At 40.4% G+C, this 20,178-nt stretch overlaps 2 protein-coding genes across 6 annotated transcripts in view; one reads left to right on the top strand and one right to left on the bottom strand.

Moving 5' to 3' along the window:
• LOC134083082 (sodium- and chloride-dependent transporter XTRP3-like) overlaps nt 1–9,178 on the top strand; it is a 38,377-nt gene extending 29,199 nt beyond the window's left edge. For all 5 annotated transcript variants that reach the window (XM_062539207.1, XM_062539205.1, XM_062539204.1 and 2 more), the window contains 6 exons: nt 1,599–1,840; nt 3,452–3,614; nt 4,443–4,647; nt 5,199–5,358; nt 6,097–6,262; nt 7,448–9,178. In XM_062539207.1, coding sequence (XP_062395191.1) covers nt 1,599–1,840; nt 3,452–3,614; nt 4,443–4,647; nt 5,199–5,358; nt 6,097–6,262; nt 7,448–7,627 — 1,116 coding nt within the window. In that variant the 3' untranslated portion in view covers nt 7,628–9,178. The remainder of the gene's footprint in view (nt 1–1,598; nt 1,841–3,451; nt 3,615–4,442; nt 4,648–5,198; nt 5,359–6,096; nt 6,263–7,447) is intronic.
• A 243-nt stretch (nt 9,179–9,421) lies between these two features.
• Nucleotides 9,422–18,548, bottom strand: LOC134083084 (small nuclear ribonucleoprotein Sm D1). The gene is made up of 4 exons (XM_062539211.1): nt 18,403–18,548; nt 18,077–18,153; nt 17,764–17,955; nt 9,422–9,672 (listed from the first exon to the last, which is right to left on the bottom strand). Exons 1-4 carry the CDS (start codon nt 18,414–18,416, stop codon nt 9,596–9,598), a joined length of 360 nt encoding a protein of 119 aa, XP_062395195.1. The 5' UTR covers nt 18,417–18,548; the 3' UTR covers nt 9,422–9,595.
• Nucleotides 18,549–20,178: the final 1,630 nt, after the last annotated feature.

Below are 20,178 nucleotides of genomic sequence, written 5' to 3'. Positions count from 1 at the left end.
TTATTTACTTCATAAAAAGGCAACGTTTCAATCCGCAGTGGCATCTTCTTCAGGCACTCCCAAACTGTTCCCACGAAGTTGAGAGCATGAAATTGACCACAAATTCTTGGTTAATTCTGAATCATTCTGAGTTCCTTTCACTGGAACTAAAGCCGCATTCACATACGTCGCTACTCGCCCATCTCTGAGCGAGAACTGCGAGTGAAGCGAGTACCAAATCAGAATGTAGAATAGAGATGATTGACAGTTAACGGACATGCTTGCAGCATAGACTGTACCGACGCCGGCAGCAGATGTTTTTTTCTGCCAGCGAGTAGAATTTCTGCGAGAATCGAGGAGCGATGGGCGAGTAGCGACGTACAGTATGTGAATCCCCCTTAAAGGGATAATCCGGAGTGAAATGCACTTTAGATCAATTTTTCGGACTATTGGGGGTACATACGTTGAGTTGACACCAAAATCATGTCATTCGGATGTATTTTGAGAAAGTTCGAGCTCACCGTTTTTAGCCAAAACTCGTTAGCCTGGAAGTGACCGGGGCGTGTCCTTTCGCCGCTACAAAACGCTATTTTTATACCTCTTCTACTGTTCCAAACAACACTACACTTACGTGGTAGTGAGTAGAGGGTCCCTAAAGCCAAACCGAAGTATCCCCACATCTTTATGTGGTCGGATAGAGAGTCCAGAATGAATTTAATCGAGTCAGTACCTTTCCGGAAATGTCGCTGCTGCAGCTGGCAACGTTTTAACAACACTTTACCAACATTTCCGGAAAGGTACGGCCCTGATACAGCCACCCTAGGCAGGGGCTAGGGTGGTCTAAGCCCACCCAAGCATCGTCATGCACACTGTCCCAAACACAGTTGAGAATTCTTTCTTTTTTCAGTTGGGCATTTGCACAGTGTGCAGTTTCAAACTTGCTTTGATGTCGCAATGCATCATACTGTCATAAAATCATGCAACATGCTCTACCTTGTCTGTGGACATCGTTATTTGGTGGATATCAAATGAAACTGCAGAACCTGACCTTTCCAATGGCACTATCCGCTCGTTTCTATGATGAACGTTCGCGAGATAATTAGCGTTGAAAATTGCAGTTACATACAAATATGAATGTCACATTCAGTTCTGCATCATACCCATTCTTCTCTGTGAAATGAAATGTCTCACGTTTTCACACCTGCCCTATGGCAAAGTTTGCCAGGCAAACTACATATCAAAATAAACAGAGATACTGATTCATCAAATTTCTGCATTTTGTAATTTGTCATATAGCCATGGCAGATGCTTGATATGCCATTTCAGGACCCAAAATAGCAATAGAAATAACACTTAGTCAGAATATAAAGCCATTTTCTTTAACAAAATAAATTACAGATGACAAAATAGTATTTTGTATTTGAAATACTTACATCATGTAATTTGTATTCATGTAGCCTATCAGAAATACGGTCCATCTCTAGGTGTTTGCTGCAGCATCTCGAGCTAGGTTGTACCGATTGTTTTGTGTTTGTGTTTTGTGTTTATATCCATTTTGATCCATTTGTCCACTCATCCATTTGTCCACTTCTCTCTCTCTCTCTGTGTGCTCATACCAGCTGGAGCAGTTGGCTGACCCTCGGACATGGATCAACGCCGCCACCCAGATCTTCTTCTCCTTGGGTCTGGGTTTTGGCTCGCTCATCGCCTTTGCCAGTTACAACCACCACAACAACAACTTTGAGAAGCAGGCCATCGTGGTGTCCTTGATCAACAGTGGCACCTCTATCTTTGCCAGCATCGTTACCTTCTCCATCTATGGCTTCAAGGCCACCTTCAACTATGAGAGCTGCCTGGGAAGGTGAGGCGTTGTTTTCAACAACCCAGCTGACTTCAGCACCATAGATAAGGAATTGCAGTCATGCAGTGTTGATCATCCAGGTGACTCACAGCATATTACTCAAAAGTCCATAGACTTGGAAAGTCACCTGGCCACACAATGTTTCCTAGACCCCTTATAGGATGCATTTAGTCAGATTTAATACACAGTGTTTCCCTATGATAAGCTAGCCATACTATGAGTTGGTCAAATGGATTTTCATATCCATTTTCATACCAATAAAAATGCCTGATACAATTAGAATTGAGTGTATTTAGTGTCGGTTTGCCTGCTGTGTCTTCCCAAGGAAAAGTAGGCAACAACGGCTATGAAATGCTATGGAATTTTACCAGACTACATATACATTGCAATAACATCTAACCAAGACTTATTAATCTTATATCAAGATAAAAAAAAATATATAGTTGTTTTCAGCATAAAGACACTTACCCATAGCCTAGCTATCACCAGACCAAGCTCAATCTTTTGAGATTGAACATTAGTCTGGGGAGTCTGCAGTGTATTTCTACTGCAAAAGAGATCAATGGGCATAGTTAGATAGTCCTTAAACCGAATGGCTGCATCTAAGCCAGTGTGTGATTGGTTCCAGCAAAAGTGGAACGGAAGCAGGAGAGATAAATGTGCTGGAGGCCAGCCTGAGCTGCAGGGTGAAATCCAATGGCTTTACCCAGTCGAACTTACCAAGTATAGCGCTTCCTCATACAATCATCTGACTTCATTCAAGAAGTTTGAGAATTTAAGAAGACATCTCATTCTGAAAGCAAGCAAATTTTTCGTAAAACAAATACATTTGTCTTAAAATAAGTCAAAGTGTTCTTAAATGAAGTCTAAATGTTCTTAAATTAAGTCTAAATGTTCTTAAATGAAGTCTAAATGATCTTCCAAGAGAGTGCTAGGTAAGTCTGTTCGTACTAAAAAAACAATACCTAATAGATTTTTTTAATTCTAATATTTTATTTTTTGCAGTGCACATGTGGAGGAAATGCTTTGCATGTGGCATGAGTGCTGGCTAATGATTTAAAGAGCATAGATACCCAGAAGATGCAAGTGATGTTTCCTTCTCAGCATGATAAACTGTTTTACAGTTTATAATCCTCAGTTATTGCTTAATCTTATCAGAGGATCTTAGGGCATGGATGAGCAAGCAATATTTATGGGAAGAGTTTGAAAATCAGCTTTAAAGCCTGCAGGTAGAGTCTAGAGTGAGCGTCATTCAAGACTCTACGCGCACAGTCTAGTTTAATCTTGAATTCTTAAATGTTCTAAATCACTGTGACAAACATGATGTCACCAGACAGTTACTTGCCTCTCCCTGACATCATGGTACTTTATCAGTCACCAAATTAAAACAAGGATCAACCATTGGCCATTATGTAACACATACTGTATTACGGTTGGATTGTGGTGTTTGTGTTAGACACCAATGATCCACCAATCCAGTTTTGGTGTACATTTACATTTCTACTACGCCATCAAGAGAAAGACGTTGACAAGTTGTGGAGAACAGTTCTGTGGCATTTGCACTAAACTTTACCAAAAACCCCAAATGTGTAAATATACACTCTATTCCAGGGTGAGGCTGTTGCTCCTGAACACCTTTGACATGGCAGAGGACACCATTTCCCTGGACAATGTTGACTACTGGATCACAGAGCTGAACCGCACCCATCCAGACCAGTTTGCCAACATGGCACCCAAGCTGGACACCTGTGATCTGATTGCTGAACTAGACACCGTAATATCTCTCATTTACTGCTCCTTTCACCTTCATATAAACTCTGTGTGTGTGATTGTTTAAGGGGTAGATAAGAGGAGATAAGCTTTATAATGAAAGATATATGAGCTGATTAAATACTAGACCCTTAAACGATGTCGTACCACACAGCACAAATGACTATGTATTATAAACATTGCTCATCAATGAATGAATCAGTTTTGCTGAAGATAAGAAGTATTATCAAACTTATATGTGGAAACTTATGAGCATGTAGATAAGAGGTTGTTCATTTTCTTAAGCTTCGGTCACTTAAGGTCCATAATTCCCTCTGTTGGGAAGTGATTATCGAAGGTTTACCTTGTGTTGATTTGCTCTCGCATTGCCTTTTGCATGTAAAAACAAATGTATTGTTTGATACTGATTACACCAGTGGTGTGCTAAACTAGCTCTGTTACTCTTTATGACTTTGTGTAATTCTGGTTCTACAAGCTCACCTGCAAATTCACACTAGTAAAGGATGAGGTATTTCACAGTTTACAGAGGAGAAGAAACAAAGATGTGCCAAAGTCCTTGTCATTATGTAACTGTCAAACCATTCACCAGCACAGTTGAACTGAAGTATGATGTAATCTATGGCATACAAGGACAATTTCAGAAGACAGAGAGAAATGTAAAGGCTTATTGTTTCAGTATGTTTGCTACTGGTAAACTTGCCAGGCAACCTATGCCCAGAAATGTGTATCACAAAAGCATACCATCGTAACATTTGCTTTGATATCAACACATCGTCCATATACATGCATATAAATGTTGACTAGTGCATGTGCCCCTTATTTTTTGTTCTAGGCTGTTGAAGGCACAGGTCTGGCCTTTATTGTGTACAGCGAGGCTATTAAGAACATGCCTGCGTCCCAGCTGTGGTCGGTGCTCTACTTCTCCATGTTGCTGTTGCTGGGCATGGGCAGCATGCTGGGCAACGTGACCGCCATCATCACCCCACTGCGCGACTTCAAAGTGCTGGCGCGCAACTTCAGCCTAGAGACCCTAAACGGTGAGCTTGGTTAGAAGAGAGAAGGCAGGAGAATAAGAATGAAAATAACATACAGTACATAACATTATGTGAATATTATTATGTGTTTATTTTCCCTCCATTCTGTAAGTTACATAAAATAGTGGCAAAACACGACTGTAAGAGTTTGGGCCTCAATATGGGTCCTAAACTCTAAACTTAGCTTTCAAGCACATTAAAAGTCCCCCTTTCTACATAAAGGCAGAAGGCTCTTAAGGTCACGGCACCAATGTAACCACCTCTGCCAGAGGTCATTATTTTCTTTATGGGGGAGCATGTCCCACACAACCCCCTTAGTGTGTTATGCCATCGGGCCCAGATTGTCTAGCCTGGTCCTATCAGACTCTCGTACCACATAGAGTACCACATCTTTCCATTGCCAAGCATCGTGCCAAACTATGTAAAAAGCTTAAAACGTCCTTAACTCCTTGGAATGCCAACGTGACCACGAGTTAGTGTCTCACGTACAGCACTCGGCTATGAAAACTACGAAGGGACTGATTGTGTTTTCTGGTGTTTCGGCGTATCTGCAGGCCTGGTGTGTGTGTTCTGCCTGCTGCTTGGCCTGGGCTTCACCACCCGCTCAGGGAACTACTGGTTCACCATGTTCAACGAGTATGGAGCCACATTCTCCCTGCTCTTCATCGTGCTAATTGAGGTCATCACTGTCAGCTACGTCTATGGACTGAAAAGGTACATTTTAGTTGGATGTCTGTGTGATGATGAGAGAAGGTGAAAGGGAGAAGGCAGACTAATGTTCTCCTGATTTCTTCTGTCTCTTCCATCTACCACCGGTACTATAAGATAGAATAATAACATAATGAGACAGACAAGGGATGAAGTAGTATGACATGTGTAAATAGAGCTGGGACATTGTGGAGTTAACTTCCTTTCAGGGACCTAAGCCTTTGTTACATATTCTAATATTAAATTGTATAACAAATCACAGACGTCCAGTGCTTGCACTGCTAGTCCTAAAAAAGACAAAGAGAGGTCTTCTATTCTATTCAAGAATGAAATGTTCTCTTACGTGAACAGATTTCACTAATATGGTGGGGATGCCACTGATAAAAGTCTAGATATTTGCTACATGTGTGGACACTGCAAGAATGGTGCTGTTCTAAGCTGCACATTGAGTCCAGCAGACAGATTAACTTTTTTTTCTTTTGATGGAGTGTTGAGACTGCAGAAAACCTTAAGGATAGTGGGACATCATGACAAAAACTTCACAAAGATTTTAAGATTTAAAAATGAAGATAAGTTATCTGTTTAAATAGGGTTTGAGTAGTTGTCTTGTTAAATATGGAACATATTCTGTAGGTTAGAACAAGATGTTTAATCTACATGACAGCCATTCTCCTTTATTGGGCTTTTATGAAGCATTCTTTGTGTGAGGTTTATGTTTGTGACACTGAGAATCTCACCCAATAGGTTTGAAAAGGACATAGAGGACATGCTGGGACATCGGCCCAACTGGTACTGGAAGATCATGTGGGCAGTCGTCAGCCCCGTTCTACTCATCAGTTTGTTCATATTCTACATTGTTGACTACATCCGTGGAGGCACACCAACATACCAAGCCTGGGACCCAATCCTGGTGAGATACTACCTCTATTTCCACATTGCATATACCATAAGAACAATAACTAACAAACAAGCCATTGCCAGCTAACAGTGTTGGGAAGGTTACTTTAGAAATGTAATGTGTTACAGTTACAAGTTACCCTGTTTAAAATGTAATAGTAGTGTAACTATTTGAATTACTTTTTCTGAGTAACGTAACTAATTACTTTTGATTACTTTTTGATTACTTTTCCAATTTTTTAATGATATATAGTCCCCAAATCCATGCGAAGATTTCGGCCTTGGTCTACAGGCTGCCGAGCAGTTCTGTACAAGCGCACAAGCAGTGGCGTAGCGTAGTTGCGAAAGGCCCCGGTGCAAGTCTGGCTAACATTGAAATATCATTAGTAAAATCAAAATGATATGAAAAGTAGGAGAAAATACAAGAATTGGGGAATGGATAGGTGCCACCATGAGATCAAGTTGTAGGAGATAGTGAAGCACTTAAATAGCAATCGGTTACATCGAGTAAGTAATTTAGAAGAACCGGCGTCATTATGACAATAGTTGACTTTATGTCGCATAGCTGGGAGGCGATGGACAAATTCCGAATCGTAAAGGGCCCTACGAAGCTCAGGGGCCCCGGTGCGTTGCACCGGTTGCACCGTCGCACGCTACGCCCCTGCGCACAAGGCAGCAAGGGCATTCAATACATTAATTAGCATCAAATGTTTTTGTGAGGATAATATAATGATAATCATAACACGTTTACAGGCAGGCATGTAGGCATACGCTGATGGCGCTGTAGACGTGATAGAGCCTATCAGAAGGTCCCGTATCAAACTATGGCTGTGGAGGGAAACAGTTCTTTTTACATACAATATTCTTTGCAAGGTTTTGCTGACAATATTGAGATGTAATTGAAATTGTAATTTTGAAAAATGTCAAAAGTACCTGTAATTGAATTACACATTTTTCTACAGTAACTGTAATATATTACTGTTACATTTATTTTGTAATTAAATTACGTAACTCAATTACATGTAATGCGTTACTCCCCAACACTGCCAGCTAATGATGGTCTTCTGATGGACATGGTCATTGTAATAAGTAAATCTCAATTTTAGTACGTAAACGACAGTAACAGATTGCATTGACATTATGATTTTTTCTTTGTGGTTGTCTTACTGTCATACTCTGTTGTCTTTACCCTTTGTAGGGTAAGTCAGTGGTGATGGAATACCCCTGGTATGGTCAGGCTTTCATCGCCCTTCTGCTCCTCTCATCTGTCTGCTGTGTGCCCGCCACAGCACTCTATACCTTCTGCAGAAAGAAGCAGAAAGAAGCTAAATCTGTGCCCCTCCATGAACACACCGTCAGTGCCATCTCGGGAGTTTAGAGTACCCGTAATCTGCCCACACACACACACACACACACACACACACACACACATACCAGCACACACATGACTCAGACTGTGTGCTGCTTCACTGTCTGAACCCACCAGGTGACATGAAGACCCTCTTTATCTGGGATAGCAACAGCTAGCACTCCATTACATATGCACACGCTTGCAGCCACTCACTCATCTCATGTGGGCATTTTCCTACTTCAGTTTTTAGTTGGGAGGGGGGTTGTTTGCCTCCTTTGATGACTTTGTCTGGCAGAGGTTAGCTAGAAGTGCCAACATTGCTTACAAAATCTTTAGAGTTTGAACAGTATACAATGTCAATTGAAATTGAGGAACCATATATTCAATCTCTGCATTAATTGTAGGCTTCAACACACAATTTTGTATGCATATATGCCAAATGAATTGAACAGTATTATGTTTCGACATATTTGTGTAAGGTGTTTAGCCTTCAAAAGAGGCTTAGAGGTTGTATATTAGAGGGATAACTATAGGAACAATGGATATATTTACTTTCTTTGCCAGGAAACACTGTAAACATGGACATCAGATTTTATACTGACCATTGATTGCCAAATTTGATCGAGAAATACTGTGAATGTATATTTTTAATGTGAACAGCATACCTGAAAATGTCAGTAGTGTCAAAATGTTAAATATTTGTACATAGATTTTTACATTTGCAAATTGTGGGATGTAGCGTGCCAAATCATGTCATAGTTAGAGATTTGTATAGTTTTATATCTAAGTTTTCTTTATTGGAATGAAACCATGAACAATGCAAAGTAACACTACTTTGGAATATATGCCAACTCGTCTGCAAAGTGTAATCAGCAAACCAGATTTGTTTTTCCAAGAGGCTAAACCTGGTTACTTGCACTGACTTTATCAAGGGCCAAAGATATAAAATGCATGGAAAGTGTACTACAGTATAGATCATCTGGTGACCATATTGATCACAAGAAAACTGCTTACAGGCCTTCCCATCATGTAAGGACAAAAAGGCAGTGAAATCCTATCCCTACATCATTACGAATCTGGGCCCTTTGATAAAAAAAAAAATAAAAATAATAATAATTAAAAAAAGCTATTTTGATATCTACCTGTGCCAAACGGATTCAGATTTGAGTTATTTTTGCTACAGTGAAAGTTCTGGAAGTCTCTACAGCCTCCTGAACCATTTCACCTGGAAATCCTGTAGAGCCCTATGGGGAAGATGCTTATACTAGGAGGTGTTTATACTACTAAACTTTGCCAAGGGTGGATTCAGGGAAAAAGCTTGGCAGTATGCCACTGGGTAAACTGTTACGATAGAGGACCGTATGTGTAAGTTTGTGGATCAAACAGTTAACATAAGATGGAACATCTGTGCCCAGTTTGTACAATCAAAGTACCAAATTGGTAATGACATTTTAGATGGATTCTGTCAGCAGCCTTGTTTTAAAAGAGCTGCATTTTAAGGCAATCTCCTAGCTTAAATGTATGAGTAGATGTGTATATTTGTATCTGTATGAAATTAAAGGCTTTCAGTAGAAATCACAGGTGTCTCTATTGTTTGTCTATGAGTAATGGGAGTGGTTTTACTCCAGTTGCTGAACACAATGTAACATAAAAAAAAAGATTACTAAGAGACGAATGACAACGTAAACTAAGAAAATGTTGATGTATTCTCTCTCTCACACACACACACACACACACACACACATTCATTAAACCTTAATACCGAGAACAATCACTCACATTTAAAATGTGAGCTACAGAGTGAAGATACACACAAATTACTTCATAGAAGAATTGAAGATTTAATCTTCTGAGAAAACAACAAATCAACACAAATACAAAAAAACACAGCTCATCCTGCTGAGAAATCTCAAGCTCAAACTTGATATTAAAATATTGCCCATGACAAGAAAAGTAAACTTTCTTGGTTAGGAGAGTAAACAAAACAGAGGCTCTTCATCGCCTGGGTCCTCCTCGTCCTCTTCCTCTCCCGCGTCCTCTACCTCGACCCCTACCTCGACCACGCGCAGCCACTGAAAGAGAAAGAGGCAGCTGGTGAATGTGTGAGAGAGAGGGAGTGTGTGTGTTTGTCAGTGAGTGGGACAGCCAGATAAATGAAAAAGAAGAGAAAATAGAGAAAAGAATGATGATCACCGAGTGACTACATTTCAGCTTTCCCCCCCAAAACAAACCATCTTAAAAATACAGTGTTCTATACTGTCTGTGTGTATGTATGTGTGTGTGTCTGAGAGAGAGAGAGAAAGTGTGTGTGTTCTTTTTGGCTTGCAGAGGACAATAAAGGACTGTGTAAGCACAACAAAAAGCTAATGCTCTGTGTGCAACGCATGTTGGTCAGCGGTGTGAGTGGCTCAGCGAAACCCAAACTGCCGTAAGGAGATGGGACCTCGCAGCTGCAGCAACATAAGACAGTTCAAGCCGCATACAAGTCCCCTAAGGCTTGGAGTCATGCTGTTGGGAGATTTCACTGCAAATCTGCAACTGATTGACCCCATCAAAGGCAGACAGTGTCAACATCTCCCTGACCTCTCCTCACCTCAGGTAAACAATTAAAAAAGCGGGACAAATTTGCTGGCAAGCTCCAGTTAAATTGAAAAGTTGTAGTGCACTACAGGGCACTTCACTAAAACAATGTCATTAGTAGAACCAAAGGTTCTAAGATTACTGTGTATCAGCTGTTATTCACATACACAAGCCATGGCTAAATAAATACAATGATTTGGTTAATTCTATTCAAACGTTTGTGAAGGGTCTAATAAATGTTTTCTACAAAGACACTACTGCCGCCTGAAGATTTCTTTTAAAAGTTGTTAGCCTAAGAACTCCTCAGCTGGCTACATCAAGCTTCTTAAAAATAAGAATATACTGCTCATATCAGAATCTATTCTTGGCCCTGTAGAGAATGTCAGGTATAGACAGGGCAAAACCCAAAACAATCTAATTAATGGTCTCTACCAAACTTCTCTCAATTGAGTCTATGGTACTTTTTCATGCAGAATCCATTGCTGCTTGGGACATTTTTACATCCTACATAGTTAATGAGATCCTTTGCATATTTTAATACATTAGCGAATATAAATGGTTATGGTTATGGTTATGGTTATTTAGCAGACGCCTTTGTCCAAAGCGACATACAAATAAATAACAATACAAATTAAATAACAGTGAACAATTACAAAAAGGGAGAATAGCAATATTATCAATAAAACAATCAATTAAGCACTAACCTAATGAGAAATAAAACAATGAAATGAGAATAGCAATCAAATAAGTCACTCAGTTAATTATATAATAACAATAACTATAGCATGGTATGGCTAAATTTAAGGACAATAGCAGAATAAATGTCAAATTCTAACAATGGACAAATTATAATAAAACAATACTATTATACAAACCATAACACATAACAAACGCTCAAAAGACTAAGTGCATATTAAACAAATATGCCTTAAAGGTAGGGTATGGAATTAGCTTTGTTGGCCATTTTTGCAAAATCACTTGAAATCCTATTCCTAACCCACTTATAGCCACTAAGTTGGAAGCACTGAAATGGAAATTAAACACGTCAATCATCTGCGGAACGGGCAGGGCTCGAAAAACTCCAGCCAATAGAATTCCTCACCCCATACCATCATTTCACAGCTCGTTCGTCAATCTAACGTCTTCCTCCTCTTCCTCCTCCCCCTCCCCACCGCGCGCAACCCTTTCGAAAGCTGGTGACCGCGAGTCAGTGCTGAAACGAAACCAACTGCCTGCAGCTGCACGTCCATGTTCCCCTCTTGTTGTATGTGTCACTTCATTTCTATACAAACTAACTAAGGCAGCGGATACCTACGGAAACTCAATCACCCACGCAATAAATAAGCTATGTAGCAAAAATTACATTTTACCGTGACACGAAGAGTGCTGTAAACATGAAATCGAAACTTAACAGCTTGGAGCTACGGTGGAATAGGCGAACCAACGGGCCAGCACTAAACTCGGATATTTCAGGAGATAATCGCCCTGGTAAGAACAAACCAGATTCTGTTCAAATATACACACCTATGGCTACTGAACCATATGTACTACAACCCTGTGGAGGTGAATAAAGAATGTAATTGGGGAAGTTGATGTGAGTGATTGTATGGAGACTAGAGCTCATAGTGCTGTAGACGCCAGGCTGGCATTTCATTTAGCATGGCTCGCTCTCGCGCTGCGCATTTGAATTGTCGCTCGTGCATGGAGGGCGGGACTTGAGGTTGTATATGTTCAAACTCTGCCGTCCGTTTTGCTAATTCCGTACCCAACCTTTAAGACCCCTCTTGAAAGATCCAAAACTGTTGCTGGAACGGAGAGCACTGGGCAACTCATTCCACCAACACGGAACCACTGAAGAATAGGATCTACAGTTTGACCTAGCATGAATGGTTTGTCGACATAACAGACGTTCCTCAGAAGATCGTAATGGGCGGTTGGGAATGTACATCTTGATCAAAGAACTGAAGTAGCTAGGAGCAGATCCAGTCAGTGTCCTATAGGCCAGAGTGAGAGATTTAAATTTAATTCTGGCTACTATAGGGAGCCAGTGGAGAGTAACCAGGAGAGGTGTTACATGTGTCCTCTTTGGCTGATTGAAGATCAGTCGTGCTGCAGCATTCTGAATCAACTGTAGTGGTCTTAATACGCAAGCAGGTAGGCCAGCTAACAGGGAATTGCAGTAGTCCAGCTTGGAGATAACCATTGCCTGTACAAGAGGCTGAGTGGAATCTTGTGTCAGATAAGGTCTGATCTTCCTAATGTTGTACAGGGTATACCGACATGACTTTGCAATTGAGGCAACATGCTCAGAGAAAGTAAGCTGGTCATCAATTATGACACCCAAGTTACGTGCCGATCTAGTTGGAGTCAATGAGGATGAATCAAGCTGGATGTTCATCTGTTGGGGAATGGCTGTTTTTGCTGGAAACACCAAGAGCTCAGTTTTTGAAAGATTAAGCTGAAGGTGCTGATCCTTCATCCAGATTGAAATATCCTTCAGGCATGCAGAGATCCGATGGGAAACACTAGAGTCCTCAGGTGGGAAGGATAGGAAAATTGAGTGTCGTCCGCATAGCAATGATATTCAAATCCATGAGAGCGAATAATCCCACCTAAAGAAGTGGTGTAAATAGAGAAAAGGAGGGGCCCTAATACTGATCCTTGAGGGACTCCTGTAGTGAGGTCATGAGACTTTGATATCTGTCCCTGCCAAGACACGCTGAAAGAACGCCCTTTAAGGTAAGATTTGAACCAGTCAAGAGCTTTCCCAGAAATTCCCAGTTCATATAGTGTAGAAAGGAGAATGTCATGGTTAACCGTATCAAAGGCTGCAGATAAATCTAACAGAATTAACACTGATGACTGAGCAGAGGACTTAGCTACTCTCAATGCTTCAGTCACAGATAGAAGAGCAGTTTCAGTAGAATGACCACTCTTGAAACCAGACTGCATAGGGTCTAGTAGGTTATTCTGATAGAGGAAGTCACACATTTGCTTGAAGACCACTTTCTCCAAAACCTTTGACAAGAAAGGAAGAAGGGAGACAGGTCTGTAGTTCTTCACATCAGTTGAATTAAGTGTACTTTTCTTCAGCAAAGGTGTAATTCTTGCCTGTTTAAAAGAAGAAGGAACTATTCCAGAACTGAGTGAAGTATTAAATACATGTGTGACTGCCGGTATAATAGCGGGTGCTATAGACTGCAGGAGAGTAGACGGGACAGGATCCAAAGGGCATGTTGTTGCATAACAAATACATTTATTGATAATATGGCTGTAATGGCCAGATAATACTCAAATTGTATGAAATATAACAATTGATCATACAAAAGTATGTTTTTAGATGGGATATTGCAGTTACATTGCGCAAATTAGGATACTTTTTACCTTAAAGGGATATTCCGCCATTTTTGGAAATACGCTCATTTTCCACCTCCCCTCGAGCAAAACAATCGATATTTACCTTGTTCCCGTTCATCCAGCCATTCTGTGAGTCTGGCGATACAACTTTTAGCTTCAGCCTAGCATAGATCATTGAATCGGATTAGACCATTAGCTTCTCGCCTGCTAGCTTCATGTTTAAAAGTGACTAAGATTTCTGGTAATTTTCTCATTTAAAACGTGTCTCCTCTCAAGTTAGAAAGTGCAATAAGACCAACTGAAAATGAAACCTGGCGTTTTTCTAGGCTGATTTGACATGGAACTACACTCTCATCTGGCGTAATAATCAAGGCAACTTGCACACTACTGGCACTACTACTGCTTGTTGTCTATGGGGACTATTTTCAGATGCTGCGTACGATATCACTGCGCCTATGGTACGTTTGCAAGTTGCCTCGATTATTACGCCAGATGAGAGTGTAGTTCCATGTCAAATCAGCCTAGAAAAACGCCAGGTTTCATTTTCAGTTGGTCTTATTTCACTTTCTAACTTGAGAGGAGACACGTTTTAAATAGGGATGCACCGATTGCAATTTTTTGGCCGATTCCGATTTCCGATTTTTCATCGAGTTTGACCGGCCGATACCGATTTTAGCCGATTCCGATTTAATTTCTTCTAACCACTTTACAGCACAAACAAAGAGTTATTTTCTAGCCTATATTTTCTTTAATACAACATGTTAGAAATGTAGCTAATCAACTTATCAATGGCTGGTAGAAAAATGTGAATAGCCTAGACAGATTCTTCTTCAAGTCTTCTTCAGCTGCAGTAATCCCAGTGTGGGACATTCATTTATGTAGAAATGCACTAGGAACACTTTCTTTCTTCTCACATCCATATGCAATATCCAACTGTAAATATCTTCAGAATAGCCTACTGATAACTGAAGTTAGTGCTACATAGGCTGAGATGTTGGAAAATGACAACAAAAAAAACTAATTTTGAGAAGCCTTGAAACACAGCAAATGACATACATTCTCAGTCCACACTCTTCTTTGAACTTTCGCGATTGCTTGCGGATACTAAGGAAGTGTCCATATTTGGATGGCCTAACGTCATGCAGGAGATCGAAACACAGCTTTCCAACGACACCACGCATGATATGTTTTGTATCACGGTCGCGGTAGGCTAGTTTATGACACGTTAGAATGCTAACTTTTGGCGAATTTAGAAGAAATATACAGGCGTGATCAGACAAAAGGTAATGAAATAAACCTCTAAATGTGTAAATCGGACTTAGTTGTTGTATTGTAGTAGTGTGAAAGAATACATGATAAGTTGGCAAACCAAAGCAAAACTATGTTTATTCCTGCCGTGTCTCGCCTTAAGTTGAGTAAAGGCTATGTCGCTGCTTGATAGCGCTTGTGGTTCAGCTGTGGGCACGCAATTAGCGGCAAGGACGGGCTTTGATGAGCGCTGTAAACCTGAAGTGACAGCTTAGTAAATTCCACGCAATATGGCGAAGCACAGCGTTCGCTGCATAGAAAAACTCAGTATTAGCGCTTTATCCAGCCCTGACTGTTGGCCTAGCTTCATCAAACGTTGCAAACTCAGCTGTGTGAGTGTGATGTTGTTACAAGTACGTGCAAGTGCATTTGACCGGCATAAAATCGGCATGTCTCAGACTGACCGGCCGGTCGCCGGTCGTGGCCGATCACGTGAAAATCGGCCGATTCCAATCGGCGGCCGGTCGATCGGTGCATCTCTAGTTTTAAATGGGAAAATTACCAGAAATCTTAGTCACTTTTAAACATGAAGCTAGCAGGCGAGAAGCTAATGGTCTAATCCGATTCAATGATCTATGCTAGGCTGAAGCTAAAAGTTGTATCGCCAGGCTCATAGAATGGCTGGATGAACGAGAACAAGGTAAATATCGATTGTTTTGCTCGAGGGGAGGTGGAAAATGAGCGTATTTCCAAAAATGGCGGAATATCCCTTTAACCTTTACAAGAGCATCATTCCAAAGCAATTATGGATGTTTTTACTTAATTAGTGTAAATATACTCTCTGCACATCATTTTGTGAGAGCTCATTTGCATATGGGTATCATTTCATTGTCTAATTTGCATACAAAAAATTATGCTGTGAAGACAAAATGCTTTGTTGTAACTGATCTTACCCTCCACTTTTCCACTGCATTTAGTAATAGTAATAGCATAAATAGCTTACAGTAATAGTAAATATCCAACATTTTTATATCACACATAGTTAAAAGGCTATTTTGTATGCTTCAACTAATCAGATTCAGCACAAATAAAGGGTACGGATGTTTGGGTGACATTTATGATTAGCTAATAAAGCAATAAGCCCCATGAGGCTGCGGTTTAAACTTTATAATCGAACAGCTAAAGGGCACGACGCGCAAGGGTTGTTAGGCACGACGCAAAGCATGTTTATGCTAGAACATAGAAACATAGAACTGTGTATAACCTGTTTGGAAATACCTGGTTATGCAGTAAATTGGATCAAATTCTGCCTGATGCACAGTGACAATAATGTGAGACGCAGTCTGGTAAGTCTAAAATATATATGTTGTACACAGATCAACCAACAACTGTTATTATAATCGGAGAAATCACTCTCTCTATTTGACGTCTCTTGAATGGGACATTTCAAGACCACATGTTTGTTGCGTATTGAGCCAGTCATTGAATGAACAGTTAAGCTCAAATCAGTGCGTTTCACAGACCTCTGGGGCCGGTTTCCCGACAATGGACAAAATGCACCATTGAGAAATAAGTTTTGTATAGAGCACAGGTGGCACTAAAATCACTGAATCATTGAAATTGCAGGGTGGGAACCAAACATATTGATCTCAATGGTGCATTTTGTCAATGTTTAGGGTGGAAAATGAAAAAGAATGATTCAAAATTGGTGTCAAATTGGTCTTTTTAAAAAGGAGAGGTAATGGGGAACATATATATAGATATATTCCCACAAGGTGTTAGGGTGCTCTAAATATGAGATCCAAAATTAAAACTTTTCAAACTTGTGAGGTCTGCTGCTCAGTCCCTGATGGAATTTCTTTTCTCTCCATTGCTTTTTCTGAGAGTGTTTCCACTGATCTCAATAAGGGAAAAAACATCAAGAGCCGAAAACGGTAAAAGTGTTCTAATTTGCATAATGTAACTGCAATATCTCATCTAAAAACATCATTTGTCATATTTGATACAAAAGGGCTCGGGATCATGACGTGAAAACTTTGCGGGCACAGCCATATTGGCAGCCTCACTCCTTAGTTTACTATGGATTTACTCCCCCCTATTAGTGTGTTCCTGTTACTTAGTTTTTGCCTTCTTGGTCGTATGTTGCTGTGTAGTGGGGTGCAGGGGTGGAAATTAGCACCAGCCACCAGCCAAATGCTGGTAAAATGTGAGAGTGGCTGGTAGATTTCAGACACAAAGTCATATTTTAACATTGAGTGACTGGTTAATTTCACCAGAAATCTGCTATTGGCTGATAGATTGTCACATTTTCAAATTTTAATTTCCACCCCTGGTGGGGTGTAACAGCGCAACCCACAACTGCAAGAGGAAAAGAATCACTAATACTATATTTCTGCTTCTTGTCTTCTGCATCTGAATGAATGGATATTACGTTCGGTGCACTACCAACATGGCGGCAATATTCCTAGAGTGCAAGGCGTGTGCCTGAGCCCTATTTGAATATTTTTTGGGCCTAAAGCCATTAACGTACATACAGTCATATCATTATCATACATTTCTCAATATATTTCTTAAAATTATCTCATAAACTATGCGTGACATAAAAATGTCCTAAGCAGGAATGGATTGTAGGCCTATGCGAAGAAGTAAAATAGAATCAATAGAGAAAAGTTTGGTAGTGACCTTAATCAGATCAGTCTCTTGGTTTGTTTTTAAGAGTGCTAGACCAAACTTATATGTTTACTAAGAAAAGGAAAAAAGGTCGCACTTTGCATATAAACATGTTTTTTTATTGTTGCACAGACGCGTTTCGCATAGAAACGCGTCTGTGCAACAATAAAAAACAAGTTTATATGCAAAGTGCGACCTTTTTTCCTTTTCCTGTCTAGTAGCACTCAGTGGCCATCTGCTTCCTGACCAGTGTCACTCTCACAGAACTTCTCCACCAGTGTGTGCATTGCTTTCCTAATCTGACTTACCTGCTTCTCTCTTCTTGGACTTGATTTTTGGCTCGATGTCCACCAGTAATGTGTCCAATGGCAGGCTGTCTGGCAAGATGAAGTAGCGGATGTTGTTGCCACGGATACTCAGCGTCTCCAGCTGCACAGGCTCTCTGTTCTTCAACGTCATTTTCACAGCTTTAAGGTGAGTGTTCATGGACACGTCAACGCCTGCGACAGAGGAGCACATATGTTTGGTAACATTCAACCTTTTGGGGATGCATTATCTAAGATTGCATGCAAGACTCTACTACTAAGCGCAGGAAAAAACATAATGTGAAAGGGATCACACCTGTGATGGTGCCGTGCACCTGTGTACCATTCTTCAACTCAATGGTGACTGTCTCGTGACTCAATTTCATGAGAAATCTGAGAGAAAAGGAGAATAGCAAGGTACGTTTATAACAAATGCGTTCCTACATCCGCAATTACAGCATTACTTTAGCTGAATAAAAATATAAAGGCAGTGAAATAATTGTGAAAGGTAGGCTAGGTCCTGCTCCGTCTATGACAGAAGGCCTTTACACATTAGCCTACCACACTGTTACTAGAGCTGGCTGCTGCTATAACTCCAAAGCATACACAAAACGAAATGCATTATTGTAACGTTAACGTTACCGGACAAGTTTCATGGTGGCAGTAGATTTCGAGAATCCTCCGCCGGTTTAATAAAAATTATACTGGAACACAGAGAGCCTGTGTACTTCCAGCATTGGTTTCAACACATTTCAACTGCCTGCCTCTCACACACAGGAAACGCCACTAAAGACACCATTTTCTGAAAGAGCGCCATCTCGTGAAGGAGTCTAGATTGGAGGACCTGCACATCTTTATTTCTGCCTGCCCTTTGATTATATCTACTCAGATAAACATTGCCAAGTTTATTAAGGCTATCTCATACGTCATACCTCCATTACCTCCTATCACCATACTAAGCTCAGTCTTTTATGCATTAAGAAATCCAAATTCGCCGGCAGGTCAGGCAGGGTTCGCAAAGCGGTCAAATTGGATCAAAATTGACATGAACACAAACACGGAAAAATCGTTTTGAAAAATCTAGTTTGAGTTGCAGCAGCCAACAGCCAGGGATAATCAGTATTTCTGATAGGCTATTTAAAAATATATTTCAATACAAAATAGTAGGCCTAGGCCTATAGGCTGTAGCCTAATTTGTAGGCCTATTATTTTGTAGGCTATACAATATGGATGTGTTTGTAGATGCTTTTAGAAGTGCATTAAAAGTTTCGTGCAAAACAATGTCTCTGACTGGTGCTGACTTAATATTCCCCGTTGTTTCAGACGATTCAGTGCAAGATGAGTAGCCTAATGTGTAGGCTAGTTGCTCAAAGTTTCTTGAGAACTTTAATCGAGTTGGAACACAGTTGAGCAGATTTCTGTGACATAATCTGGAGACGTTTTCAGTTTAGCAGTAAATACCTGCAAAACATAATGATTTTTTTTTTTTTTTAAATAAATATTATTATTTTTTTAATCTTTGTAAACCTAAAACAGGGACACGTTCCACTGTCAACACTCCATAAAATTATACAGTAGCCTAGTGGTCATCTGTGTTGTTCAGATAGTTAATCTAGATCATAGTTATCTTGGTCATTGTGGCTATCTAAGCCTATGCATACTATATCTTCCTTTTCAGGACAGTCTGGGCTACCCATATCTGAGAAAGTATAGGCCTATGGCGAGATAATATTTGTCTTATGTAATATGTCTTATGTCAGTCCTCATGTTTTTTCCTTCATATTTTTGCCGTAATGTCACTAGGAAGCCAGAAATCCCAGGAAACATAATGGCCAGGTTTACAAAAATAATAGCCTACATGACCTGTTTTGGAGGTATTTAAGCTTCTGAACTGAAAATGTCCCTGGATTTTGTCTCAGAAATCTGGTCGCCTTAGCATTCTACATCTCTTAGGTCTGAGCTGAGAGCTTGCTCTGGCTGGCTTGAGCTTTTGTGTGTAGGGTGCACAACTATACGTTTGGTCAGTGTTTTCTTTCTCTCTTTTATTCCAATTTCAGGTCAGTCACAGTAGAAACCGGGGACATTTTCAGGGACAGGTCATCAAAACTGGTATCTAACCTGCTGGCGAATTTGGAATTCACCCAGCAGCTCAGGCTGGAAACCTGCACATCTATCTCCCCTGCTTCCTGTCCACAACCTTTGGGTCCAATCACAAACTAGTTTATCCAAAAGACCGGATCATTGGTCTGATTGGTTGAAGAACTATCCAAGTGTACGGAGTCATTTGAGCGATGCCAATTGATCACGCCTCTTGTGGAGTAGGAATAAAGTGCAGACTCCCCATACGTTCAATCTTAAAAGATTGATCTTATGCTGATAGCCTACAAAACCGGGGGACGTCTGGTCACCCAAAGACTA

The sequence above is a fragment of the Sardina pilchardus genome, chromosome 6 (assembly GCF_963854185.1).
Source record: "Sardina pilchardus chromosome 6, fSarPil1.1, whole genome shotgun sequence".
Taxonomy (NCBI): Eukaryota; Metazoa; Chordata; class Actinopteri; order Clupeiformes; family Clupeidae; genus Sardina; species Sardina pilchardus.
Note: the sequence above shows the minus strand (reverse complement) of the source record. Positions and strands in the feature narration are given on the sequence as shown.